The 12,793-nt window shown below is 44.0% G+C and overlaps 1 protein-coding gene across 1 annotated transcript; it reads right to left on the bottom strand.

Annotated features, from left to right (window-relative positions):
- Positions 1-2,759: 2,759 nt before the first annotated feature.
- Positions 2,760-11,067, bottom strand: LOC102693665 (matrix metalloproteinase-21-like). Its single transcript, XM_015342513.2, has 7 exons — positions 10,866-11,067; positions 10,213-10,352; positions 9,992-10,133; positions 9,564-9,821; positions 8,205-8,377; positions 3,822-3,921; positions 2,760-3,010 (listed from the first exon to the last, which is right to left on the bottom strand). The coding sequence occupies exons 1-7, from the start codon at positions 11,065-11,067 to the stop codon at positions 2,970-2,972; spliced, it is 1,056 nt and encodes a 351-aa protein (XP_015197999.2). The 3' UTR covers positions 2,760-2,969.
- Positions 11,068-12,793: the final 1,726 nt, after the last annotated feature.

Below are 12,793 nucleotides of genomic sequence, written 5' to 3'. Positions count from 1 at the left end.
GGTTTACTAGCTAATACCAGGTAATTTGCCATTGTTACATGAAAGAATTTTGATAAAAAAACCTGCATAAACAAACCTGCATACAAACAATGTAGACAAGAGCCTAAAGCATATTAATGATTAAACACATCCAACATTTGTCCATCCATTTTCTAACCATTTAATTCAATTCAGGGTTGTGGTGGACCCAAAGCCCATTCTGGCAAGCAACGGGCACAAAGCAGGATACACACTGGATGGGACACCAGTCCGTCACAGGGCACACACAGACACAAATGCCAGAGCCTGTTTTCCCACTAGCCAATTAGTTGGCTGTTTTTGGACTGTGAGACGAAACTGGAGCACCTGAAGGAAACTCACACGAACACAGAGGTAACATACAAACTAGATAGCACCCCATGTCTAGAATTGAACCCAGGGCCCCAATGCTGCAAGGCAGCAATGCTTGCCACTGTGTCACTGTGCAACCTTTCCTGTGTTCATTTTATGTCTTCATGTAAAGTGTTACATAGTGGAGTTTTTTCCAATCTAGTCATGGGTGGATCCTTCACTGAGATGTATAAATTGAGCCATAAATCCATGGAGGTGGGAAGATTCTGGGATACACATCACATTTAAAAGTCATTTTAATAAAAATAATAATTAGTCACTTAGGAAATGTTTTCATCTAGAGCCACAAAGAACAGCTACCGGAGTGAACTATGTATCAAAAGGTTCTGTTGCAGAGTAGTTTAAGATTTCAGTTTTCCATCTTCTCTGAAGGACAGAGCACAAAGTTCACTAACGTTCCTAGGGTTACACACAGCCCCACACAGTCATGGGCCAAAACGTGAGCCAGGAATTTCCAGATAATAGGGCCGTTTTCTCTAATCACCAGTGGGGAAAATGTCAACTTTTGCTCCTGACTAATTACCTGCAGGTGTTTTATCTAAAAATTGCAAGTGGATTGAGTTACCAAGCTCACTGTACTTGGCGAATCACTTTCTTTTGTAATTACAGGTTGGGCCATCTGTTACAATGCTCTGCCACCTAGTGGTAACATCTGGTCACAAACACTTGAAAGAGTTGTTCCTGCTCTCTGCTGTTCTTTTTAAATGCTCCTTTTCTGTGTTCCTCTGAGATTCAGGGTTCACTTTCCCTTTACACTGTAAGTACTGTAGGATGGCACTTAACAGTTGAAGGGGCAGAGCGTGTGGAAAACTGGAAAAATCAGACTTGCCGAGGTTAATATTTAAGCTTCCAGTTACAGTGATTTCTCTTTTTAGTTTCTTGAACACTCATTCGAAGTGGTACTGAAAATACTCCAGTGAGTTGAGGCCATATAAGTACTGTGTTTCAACACGTACTTGGGGAGCTGAACCATTTTAATTGTGACAAAATTTTCTTTCTGCTAATTTCAGAAATAGTGGTTGTGGTTATTTTTTAAAGCACTTGACGGCAAGCTTAAACAGAAAAACTCACTGCTGAGACTGGACCACAGCAGTCTGATTCTAACAGAAAGAAGGACACATATTCTTCATCACAGAAACTGAAAGTGTTTTATTGTTTTATAGTGTGTATAAAAGTCCCGTAGGGAATTGTTTTTAGAACTCTCGGTGACATTCCTGCCCCTTAAGGCTTTGTTGCAGAGACAGGGCCCAGGGATGTTCAGCTATTCATCCTCAGGTAAGATGGCATTGATCTTCCTCCTGAGAGAGGCAAACTCAAGGTCACCAACTGCCTGTGTGCAGCTGGAGATAATGGGAAACAGGACCCTCATTTCTGGACACCGATACCGGGATTGTTTTACAGTAAATAAGCAGAAAACTGTGGGCTGTAAGAAACAAGAGGATCTGAGATGGAACAGAGCAAATTGAGCTATCCCTTGGGGCAAAGGGAGATTGGGGGTGGGCAGTTTTAGAGCAGGGGGGTCAATAGACTCCTCTCAATACAGATGGAAATAGCTGTGCTGTCTTACAGCACCCCCCCCATATCACCTCACACACAGCCTAATTGGCCTCCTTGTCCACAACACGAGTCAATAAAAACCTGACACTGTGTCTTGACCCACTCTCCCCCTCTCAGAAGAGACACCTGTGCTATCTATAGTACGGCATAAAAGAATTACATCTTGCTGCAGCAAAGTCAGCACTAATCTCTGTGTCGCCATTCCATAGACAGAAGTGAAAGACAGTCAATTGAGTTAGAATAGACTGCAGTAGATTATAGACATCAAACTGGAAATGTGCGGTCACTCAGGCAAAATGTAATGATCTTTTATCAAAGGAAAAATCCCCCCCATTCCCTGCACCTTATTGTGGACAGGGAGTTAGCTTATAGGACCTACTGGATTAAGATGTACAGTTTTTTTTGTTACTCCAGTACCTCAGTTTCCTAGTTGTTTTCCAAGACTATTCCTTGCAAAGAATAATTCCATGCTGAAAAACAGAAAGAAATAACGCAATGTGATACAGCTGAAGAAGGCTCAACTGGCAAGGAGTTTCATTTCTTCTTTCTGTTTTTCCTCATGGAATTAACCTGGACTTTTTGCCTTGAGGCCACAGGCTGACACACACTTGTCCAACTTCAGAACTCAGAACAACAGTTTGCCCTTCTTTCATCTGGTCTTTCATAAACAAGACGAGAACTCATCAAAAACAGACTGATGACCGTATGTTGGAAATAATACTTTTCTTATATAAGACATCCCGGAAGGAAAGGTCAGCATGCACAGGGACAAAACGTACTGCTAGCAGTTTCATCCCATATTTTAAGGGATGACTGTGAGAGACCTTCATCTTAGTGGTGGTCAAGGTTTAATGGTCCTCATTCTCTTTTTAATCTTCAGAATTTGATCAGGACAGGATGTTGTATGATTTCGTTGCTGCTCTCATCTCTCATCCAGTGTGCTGGGATGGACGTCACACAGGTCCAGCCACTGCTCTGCCACTCTCCTCCGGGGCAGCAGGGCATTGTGGGAGACGGTATGCTCAGTGCTGCCCTCTCTTGCCACTTCCCAGAAGAACTTGCCCTTGAAAAGAAACAGGGTGTGGTGGGTATAGGAGTAGTAGGCAGCATCCAGGTTCCCTGCAATAATAATAATCATCATCATTTACACTTATATACTGTAGCTCTTTTCTGGACACTCAACTCAGACAAAATGTGCCAGTCCACTCACCAGACACTAGCTATCAGTGGGGAGGAAAACAGAGTGATGAAGCCAGTTTAGAGATAGGGATTGTTAGGAGGCCATGATTGGTAAAGGCCAGGTGGAAATTTGCTCAGGACACCAGGGTTACACCCCTGCTCTTTTTGAGAATTATCCCGGGATTTATCCTGGGAGAGAGTCAGGACCTTGGTTTTACATCTCACCCAAGAGATGGTGCCTTATTAACTGTGTAGTGCCCCGTCATTAGGGCATTAGGACTCACACAGACTGTGGGGTGAGCACCCCCTGCTGGTCCCACTAAAGAGTTGAGAACACATATCCCCGCAAGATTGGACTGTACACATCACAATAAGCAAAGAATGACTTGTCTTTGATCAGGCTCCAACAACCGGGACGCCTGGCTATTTTCAGGTTCATGTTTAATGTAAATGATGTGAGTTCTTAACCAAAGTGAAAATGAAAGAGGAATTTTCATAACACATGCTGCAAAAAATTTACTCCACATTGGGCAGCAGGCAAGAGCCAGTAGGCTACTGTCCCAAAGCCCTCCAGCTAGAAAACTCTGAAACTGCTTAAAGCGCTGGGCAGTGGAAATCTGAATCAGATTTCGTAGGTGTCATGGCAATCAGTTGCATGAATAAATTCTAATAACAGTGGTGGAGAGACAGGTTACCTGTGGGGTGATCCTCCTGGATGGATGCAGGAAACACTTCCTCCAGTCTCTTCGGAAAGCCAGGCAGAGTCTGGTTACTGGACACACCAAACGCCAGCACCTGAAACAGATCAGAAACAGAGTGAGAGGAGAGAGGGTAAAGCATTCCATCATCAGGTGTGGAGTAGCAGGTGATGTATAGAGCACTGGGAAACCTCCTGGCACTGAAGAACCAGAGTTAGGGACCTCGGCCTTATTCTGGTTGTGTGAAGGCCAGGCCATTCAAGGTTAAGGACAGCGTTAGAGCAAATTAAAGCTTCATAACAGCAGCTAATTTCAAACCCAGTACCTGATGATTTACTTTCCTCTACATAGAAGACAGTGTTAAACAAGAACATCAAGTTGAGGTTTGTGCTTAGCTTGAAAGTTTGAACTGTATTCAATTCTCCATATACTGTAAACCAGTTACAATTACTATCATTACATTACTTTCAAAGTGTACAGGGCAGCTTTAACAATATATATATATATTTATAGAGCCTCACACTGTCAGGATATTTGCCAAAACAAACTAGCAACAAACAAGAACATTTCATGGACTAAAAGGCTTTGGCAGTTTATTTTGATCTGGCTACCTCTGTCCACTCATATTCAAAAATATGATTAGCAATAGAGAGATACAAATGGAGGTGGATGCACAGAAAATTAAAAAGGCATTTCTTTACATAAAGAAGGATTTGCAAATTATGCTATACATTAATATGTAGGTATGGTATAATTGACTAATGTCGTTACCACTGTACTATATAGTTTATATTTGGCAGCTACCATTTCAATGATTAACTATCTTTGAGTTTTACAAATACTGTATTTGACTAACTCTGAGTTTGTAAGCAACTTCTTTCATTTACGGTAGCCATATATATTTTAAAATTTCATAAAAGGTTATCTTACTGTATTCTAACATGACAACATGCTTGGTTTAGCAAATTTGCATTCATTACTCTCTGTCCAGGCGGTGACTTTAAACACCTGTTGTTTTTAGAAATGTGCCAGATATGTGGAGACAAATAAAACGTCTATCTGCTTTGCATCAGCAAGGTCATTTTGCTTGAGAAAAGATAATTGCTGCTTTTTTCTATCATGGTATGGAACAGAGTGGGAGAAGGGTAGCTGACTGATTTTGCCTATCTGTAGATATTAAGTGTTCAGCAGTATTTGTTTCAAACGACGATTTGATGTCTGAAGGTAGGGTTTTCTGCCCGCAGTTTAAAAACATACCAGTAGGTTAATGGAATCAAACCAGGTGTGAGAGTGTGCGTGTTTGTGTGTGTTTCTCTGCCCTGTGATGGACTAACGTCCTGTCCAGGGTGTATCCTGCCTTGTGCTTGTGGTTTGCCGGGACAGGCTCCGGCTCCCTTGTGACCCAGAATTGGAAGAAAAGGTTATGAAATGGATGGATGGGTAGCGTTTTCTGTGAGAGGTGGTACAGTATTCCTTCATCAGTGCTGCTTCGAGAGGAAATTAGTCAAACCTGCTTCACCTGGCCAGAGAGAAGAAAGGAACCCCTGAGACATATCCCATGTTGTACACTGTATCAGCTGGGCAGTTGGTCATAATTATGGCCAGCAGCCATATCACCCTGCAACTCACAACTGGCAAGCCACTGAAGCTAAGCAGGTGTGAGCCTGGTCCCTGGTCCCATGGACCCTGCAGTCCATGTGGATCCTAATGCCCCAGTATAGTGATGGGGACACTATACTGTAAACAGGTGCCGTCCTTCGGATGAGACGTAAAACCGAGGTCCTGACTCTCTGTGGTCATTAAAAATCACAGGGCGTTTCTTGAAAAGAGTAGGGGTGTAACCCCGGCGTCCTGGCCAAATTTCCCATTGTCCCTTACCAATCATGGCCTCCTAATAAACCCCATCTATGAATTGGCTTCATTACTCTCTGCTCTCCTCCCCACTAATAGCTGATGTGTGGTGAGAATTCTGGCACACTATGGCTGCCGTTGCATCACCCAGGTGGATGCTGCACATTGGTGGTGGTGGAGGGGAGACCCCATTACCTGTAAAGTGCTTTGAGTGGAGTGTCCAGAAAAGCGCTATATAAGTGTAAGCAATTATTATTATTATTATTATTATTATTATTATTATTATTAGCAGCAGACCCACAGACAATTCAGACTTTCTGAATAACTCGCCAAGCCAGCCAACTAATAGCCTCACTCTCTGCCTCGGTGACCTCACCTCTATCAGTTGAAACCACTCTACAGTATGTTTTGCGAATGGTTAAATTTCAGTGTGAGTATACTTCCAACATACTCAAATATATAAGCTTCAGAGTCAACATATAGTACTTGTAATGACTAATTTTGGATGTATTTAACAAGCTTCAAATTTAGGTGTCCATCAGCCTAAAGGTTTTATATGGTAGGCTTGCTGTCTTTTGAACTGAGCAATAACTTTTAAATCATTACTAGTGCTTAAAAAGTCAGAGAGTGCAAAGCAATTATAATGGTTGGTACATGATTAGAAATCTGCTTCTTTATTGGAGCTGACTACGAAAAAGGTTTAATTAACCAAATTACTATTTCAAGCAAGGGTTCATATATATCTAGACACCTTTAAATACATTGCATTTTGACAAAACTGCTTCCAAAAAGTTCGACAAAAAAAAAGATAACTTATGATTCACAGTAGTTTTAGCAGGAAAATCAAAAAACGTATTAAAGAGAGGAGAATTTAAGCAACTGTTTATTGGACTCAATCTCAGATCACTGCTCTTCCTTAATTGAACTAATAAAGCACTTAATTAGACATCTGTCCTCACTTCCAACACTTCCAACATTTAGAACTGTTTCAGTTCCATCTCTGTGAGAGATTTCATATTACCCACATGAGTGCTGAAAGTGACTTGAAATCTGCACCATTTTAGGAGAAAAAAACAAAGAACAAAGTCTGAGTGAGTATTTTCTTCAATTAACAGTTCAATTAAGAAAGGAAGGACTCAGCGCTAATCGAATCCAGCAGAAAGGCCTCCTGCAGCTTACACTTAGTATAATAAAAAGATCTGTGGAAATGTTATAGGGACTCTCGAACTAGCCTCGGCGGGGGCTCTGACAGCCTCTTCTCCTGTGATTGTAGCATTCGTCAGTGACAAACTGAATTTTCACAGAGTCCTGGCAGCTCTGCTTGACTGGGCGGTGAGCAGGGAAGACTCTATCAGGAGCACTGAAGCGTGACGCAGGACACAGAGGGCAAGATAACACAACAGCGGCTGTTTGTTATCGGAAAAGCTTCAACTTGTTAGGGAATTCCTTCACTGATCCTGCATCGCCCGCTCAGATCATGGTGATTTTTCGAAGGTTCCTGTATCTATTCCTGTCCATGCAGAAAAAAAAGGTGGAACTAGGAGGAGAGTACCTGATCACATAAGGTGCATTATGTATGTTTAGGATATAAGTATTTATATACACAGAGACAACATGCTGCATCAACAACACAGCAAATGAGTATTGGAACTTAACCCTCTCAGAATATATAATAATAATTAATAATTGCTTACACTTATATAGCGCTTTTCTGTACACTCACTCAAAGCGCTTTACAGGTAATGGGGTCTCCCCTCCACCACCACCAGTGTGCAGCCCCACCTGGATGATGGGACAGCAGCCATAGTGCACCAGAACGCTCCCCACACACCAGCTATCCGTGGGGAGGAGAGCAGAGTAATGTAGCCAATTCAGAGATGGGGATTATTAGGAGGCCATGATTGGTAAGGGCCAATGGGAAATGTGGCCAGGACACCGGGGTTACACCCCTACTCTTTTCAAGAAACAGTCTTGGATTTTTTAATGACCACAGAAAGTCAGGACCTCGGTTTTATGTCTCATCCGAAGGATGGCGCCTGTTTGCATTATAGTGTCCCCATCACTATACTGGGGCATTAGGACCCACATGGACCGCAGGGTGAGTGCCCCCTGCTGACCCCTTAGTTTTTCCCCCAGGAGGTCTCCCATCCAGGTACTGACCAAGCTCACACCCGCTTAGCTTCAGTGGGCTGCCAGCTGTGGGTTGCAGGGTGATATGGCTGCTGGCTAGGGTGATATGGCTGCTGGCTTTATATACTTTATATGCAGTATAAAGTATGCACATAGTATATGGATATACTATATATAAATAATTTGCATGTACTGTACAAATATATATTTTTCACACAGTATACTGAGAGGCATTAAAGATGCAACGATACTCTTTTGTGGTGTTCTTAATTGAACTCAGTATACTGTATGTGAAAAAAGTATAAACTCCCATTGCTCAGCAGTAACATCCATTTCAGCTTCACAGCAGACACCCTGGCCCTTGTGTACTAGAGCTGACGATCGCTGGATCCTACTGACCTCCTGGCCCTTGAAGAAGTAGATGCAGCCTTCCCGTCTCAGGAACACGGCAGCGTCAATGGGGCCGGAGACGCCAGGGAAACCCTCCGAGATCCGACAGGGATACCGCTGACCCTCGGGATCTTGGGTAAAAACCCGGTCTGTCGAACTGTCGTATCGCCAGAACTGAGTACCTGCCAGCAGAGAGAAATCCCAGTGGATCTATTATATTTAAACCCAAACTACAGAACGTGCCCAGAATGTGCTGTAATTATCACAAGGAACCATGCAAATACAGTAACACCCCTAGGAATATCTCAACTTCCGCGTTCTGTAACCCAGGGACTCCCAGTCTTTATCCTGCATGCCTGCACGCCTGGTGGTTTTCATTCCAGCCCAGCTTAGTGACATAATTGAACTAAATAGCTGCTTTAATGGAACATTTGAAAGTCATTTTTCTACTCAAAAGTTTGTTTTTTTCTATTGCGTATGAAATTCACTAGTTAAAAGGCTAGAAACAGTCAAACAGTTCAAATTCATCCTGGTATCAGATTAATCAAGGGGTCAGTTGTCTAACTGGAACAAAAACCAGCAGGTGGGTGGGCCTCCATGACCTCTTAAACGACAACTGTGCTCTTTGCTTAGGTTAAGGATTCTTATTGCTTTTAACAGTACACCAACAGTGGTGTGGTGGAGCAGTGGTTAGCATTGCAGCCTCACCCTGATGGGACCCTGGGTTCAATTCTGGAGCTGGGGTGGCATCTGTGTGGAGTTTGCATGTTCTCCCCATGTTAGAATGTTAGTTCCTCTGGTTGCTCCTGTTTCCTCCCACAGCCCAAAAATGTACTGGTAGGCTAATTGCCTTCTTGGAAAATTGGCCCTGGTGTGAGTGTATGTGTCTGTGTGTGCCCTGTGATGGACTGGCGTCCTGTCCAGGTTGTACCCTGCCTTGTGACCAGCACTTGCCAGGTTAGACTCCAGCTCCCCCCTGTGAACCCTGTACTGAATAAGCTGATAAGAAAATGGATACATCGATGAATAATACACAACCATAAACGACTTGAAAGCAAGAGAAGAACTAAGCCACAGCATTCTACAAAGCAGTGAGAAGCATTAAAAAATCACAGGATCATTAGCTATCCAGAAAACAGAAGGATTGTGTGGGTATACTTCAGGAGCAGCAGTTTACCCCTGTTCCTGACCCGGCTCCTAGACAGCTAAGAGCCCAGCTCTCAGTGACACAACCTAGGCAGTTACCAGCTTGATAATGAAGATCCTGATTCATTAGTGAATCACTGCAGAGGCTGATAAAGCCTGAATCATATCAAATCTACATCTGGTTTACCGTTTTGAATGGGATGTGTAAGTGGCTCGAGATACCTTTAAAAAAGAATCTGGCGTCGATTTGGGGTGTCCAGACGTGTACAAAGGCGTCAACTCCACCCTCCGGCAACCCCCGCCAGCCAGCGGTCAACCTCCGCGGGTCGCCAAGGCGAGGACGGCTGTGGCGGTTCTCGTACAGCCAGTACTGCCCACCTCGGAAGAAGAAGGTGTTGAACCGCAATACTGGCTCCCCCTTCTGGCTGCTCTGTCTCCTCACCCAATCGAACACGGTGTCAAATGGGTCCTCACACTGTCCTGAGAGCAGGAGAGGGAGAGAAATATTGAAAACTGAAAACTATTCCCCAGAGTACACTTACATCATGAATAAACAAGGAATATGACCAAAAATAAGGAAGCTGGAACAAAAGGATTGAGTATTTTGACTAAAAGACCTAAAAAGTAAACATCTGCAATCTAGAGCTCACCATACAGCTCCTGAATGGCTCTCCTATCATGCCAGCTCAGCTCCACAGTGCCCCCAGTGGTGGGGTAGAAGGGATGCATCACAGAGCCAGGGTAAAGCAGATGGGGCAGGCCAAGCACATGTCCTATCTCATGAACAGCCACCTGTAGCACATATTGACACATTGGAAAATTCAGAGGGAAACTGACTGGACCTATCAATGCTCTGTGATTTGGATGTTACCTGCAGAAGGCCGACCCCCTGGTCTGATGGGGAGGTGTTGTAAGGCTCATCATCATCCAAGTGGATTTCACCAGGCAGCAGGGTGTGTGCCAACTCCCCTCCTAGCCCGTCAAATGCCCATGGGCATCCCAGGTGACGTCCTAGACAACACACACAAGCTTAACACCATTCACACAAAGTGAAAACACTGATATTTTGCAAAGAGCAAAAGAGCTCATCATTGATGCATGCAGAAGAACATTTGACCACAATTCAATAGCAGTTGGATCTTGTGAGCAACAGCCTCTAAATGTAAATCAACAGCAGAGGTCAAGTTGATCAAATATCTCCCCTTATTTTGAGACAAAGTGCATAGTTAAAGCAATACCAGATCTGCTTGCAGTCTCATCCATTCGTACTCAACTAGTGCTATTTCTAATGCATGAAAAGGACCAAAGTATGGTGTAACCAGACTCTGATTTGTATGACAATTGTCTGACAATACCTGCACTACAGAATGAAAATTTGAAATACACAAGAGCTAAAGGATTTAGCTTTTGTTGACAGCTACTAAATTTCATCTGACATGGGCACAAGCCATGGATTCGATAGATCTGGCACAGAATTCACAAGCGGGCCCGCAGGGTTTCTGAGATGGGAAGAATAGCTCTTACGTGTGCCAAAGCCCACCCAGATATCGATCTCTGCCATGGGACAGGTGAGGTCCTCCTGGAAAGAGAGAGGTGCCACCTCACTCCAGCGCCGGAATGCCAGTCGAAGCTCTCTTCTCTGCTCCTCTTTGGTCAGGTGATCGCTGTGCCCTTCGGCCATCAAGCGCCACTTCAGCCTTTGCTGGGCGAAGCCCAGTCCCGGCATGGGACCCAGGGAGCCCTCACTACCCCGGGACCGTCTGAATCGGCGGAGCACAGAGCTTGTTGTCCTTTTCCCAGCCTCTCTCGCCTGGATCCAAGGATCTCTCAGTGGATCCGAGGAATCAAGGATAGCAGAAGCTGCGCGTGAGCCTTGGAGCCACGGGGCTCTGTTGGTCGGAGAGGGTGCTGGGATTGAAAGTTGCCCATCCCTTGAGAAAACTCTTTTCTCTCCAGTGTGTGGGGCGGCTGCTGCCCAAGAATGAGCCAAGATGAAATCTTCTTGACCAAGAATCCTCCTTGGTCTCAGCTGTAACAATGACTTGGCTCCGTGGATAAGTGCTTGTCTCAATCCCAGAGGCTGTGAGAAGTCTGTTGCAGGGTCCAATAGCGCTCCCTTGTGGTTCAACCAAGGAACAGCCAAAAGGTTATTTGGAGGCTGTGGCCTGGAAAACAATTCTGTCACTCGGTAGCTGAGAAGGTGTTTCTGAAATTAAAAAGTGATTGAATAAAAATAGTTTGAAATATAGTTTTCCATGGCAAATATTCATAAACTACAGTATTTTCAACAGTTCATGTTTCATGAACAGGACATATAGTGTCCTGATATTCTGTCTGATTGTGTATTTTACTGCCTATTGTACCTAAAAAATACCACTTTGGGAAAAAAAGACCAACAAAAATACAGCAACAATTTGCCAGTGGGTGAAATGAGTTATCCTCTGCTTGTAAAGCTTGAAATTCTTTGGGATAAAAAATTGCTTCACAAGTGCAATGGTTACTTATATACAAAACTCATTGCCCAAGCTCTTAAAATACTGCCAGCTTTTTCAAAACACGCTTTAAAGCTTCTCTTTTTACTAAAGTTTTTAAATGTGTAACTTGGTCTTACTCTCTGTGTCACTATGGCAATTTGCTACACTTTGGTTCTTTCAATGTCTTATTGATGGTTAATTATTGCATGGTCTGCTGCACATTGTGCTTCATGGAAAGTGCTCATAAATAAAACTGTATGATAATCATTGTTTTTTAATACATAGTACTATTCATCCATCATTCATAACCAGTCCTGGCGGAGTACACCCTGGACAGGACTGCAAGACAAGCACACAGATACAGCCGGACTTTGAAAGCTGACCAGAGAAAACTCAAAGAGAACATGTAATCTCCGCACAGAAGGTACCATAGCCCAGAAACAAACTACTGTACATTATAACCTTATCTGAAGACTTAGCAAGCTTTTGAAATGACACAGCAAATTCTGTAAATAAGCAGGTGTCTTAGTTTAAAATGACGATGCAGCTGTGTGCAACTAAAAGTGGTCTTACCATAGCTCTCTGAGTGCCAGAGTGAGGAGTAGTAGTCCTGTACTGCTCTGTGACACAGCGCCCCCTACTGGGGTTGTGGCAGGTAACGGCCAGGATGACCAATGCTGTGGGAATAGCTGGATGCATCTCTCAACCAACGAAGCTCCACGCTCACACTCGAACCACAGACATGCCCCACGCAGCAGGCGAGGCTGAGTTTTATGTCCTGGCATCCTGGCAATGCCAACCCCTGCACACCTGTGCCTGCTGCCATGCCACGGGCAAAACAGCTGCTGCCCGCACAGGCCCAGTGGAGGGCACGAGAAACAGATCCTCCAAAAAGCCATACCAGTGTAATTCTCCGCCCCGGCAGGCAAGGTTCATTTTATTAAAGCTTGTTTTATTGCTTGGTTGGGATGGAGGGGG

Source organism: Lepisosteus oculatus, chromosome 2 (genome assembly GCF_040954835.1).
Source record: "Lepisosteus oculatus isolate fLepOcu1 chromosome 2, fLepOcu1.hap2, whole genome shotgun sequence".
In the NCBI taxonomy this organism is placed as follows: domain Eukaryota; kingdom Metazoa; phylum Chordata; class Actinopteri; order Semionotiformes; family Lepisosteidae; genus Lepisosteus; species Lepisosteus oculatus.
This window is presented reverse-complemented; position numbering and strand designations above follow the sequence as displayed.

Coding starts and splice junctions, on each gene's coding strand:
- LOC102693665 (XM_015342513.2), bottom strand. CDS start 11,067: ATGCCGGGACTGGGCTTCGCCCAGCAAAGGCTGAAGTGGCGCTTGATG. Junction 8,378..9,563: donor CGCCAGATTCTTTTTTAAAG/GTATCTCGAGCC, acceptor CTCTGCTGGCAG/GTACTCAGTTCTGGCGATAC. Junction 3,011..3,821: donor CCAGGAGGATCACCCCACAG/GTAACCTGTCTC, acceptor TTTCTTTTCAAG/GGCAAGTTCTTCTGGGAAGT.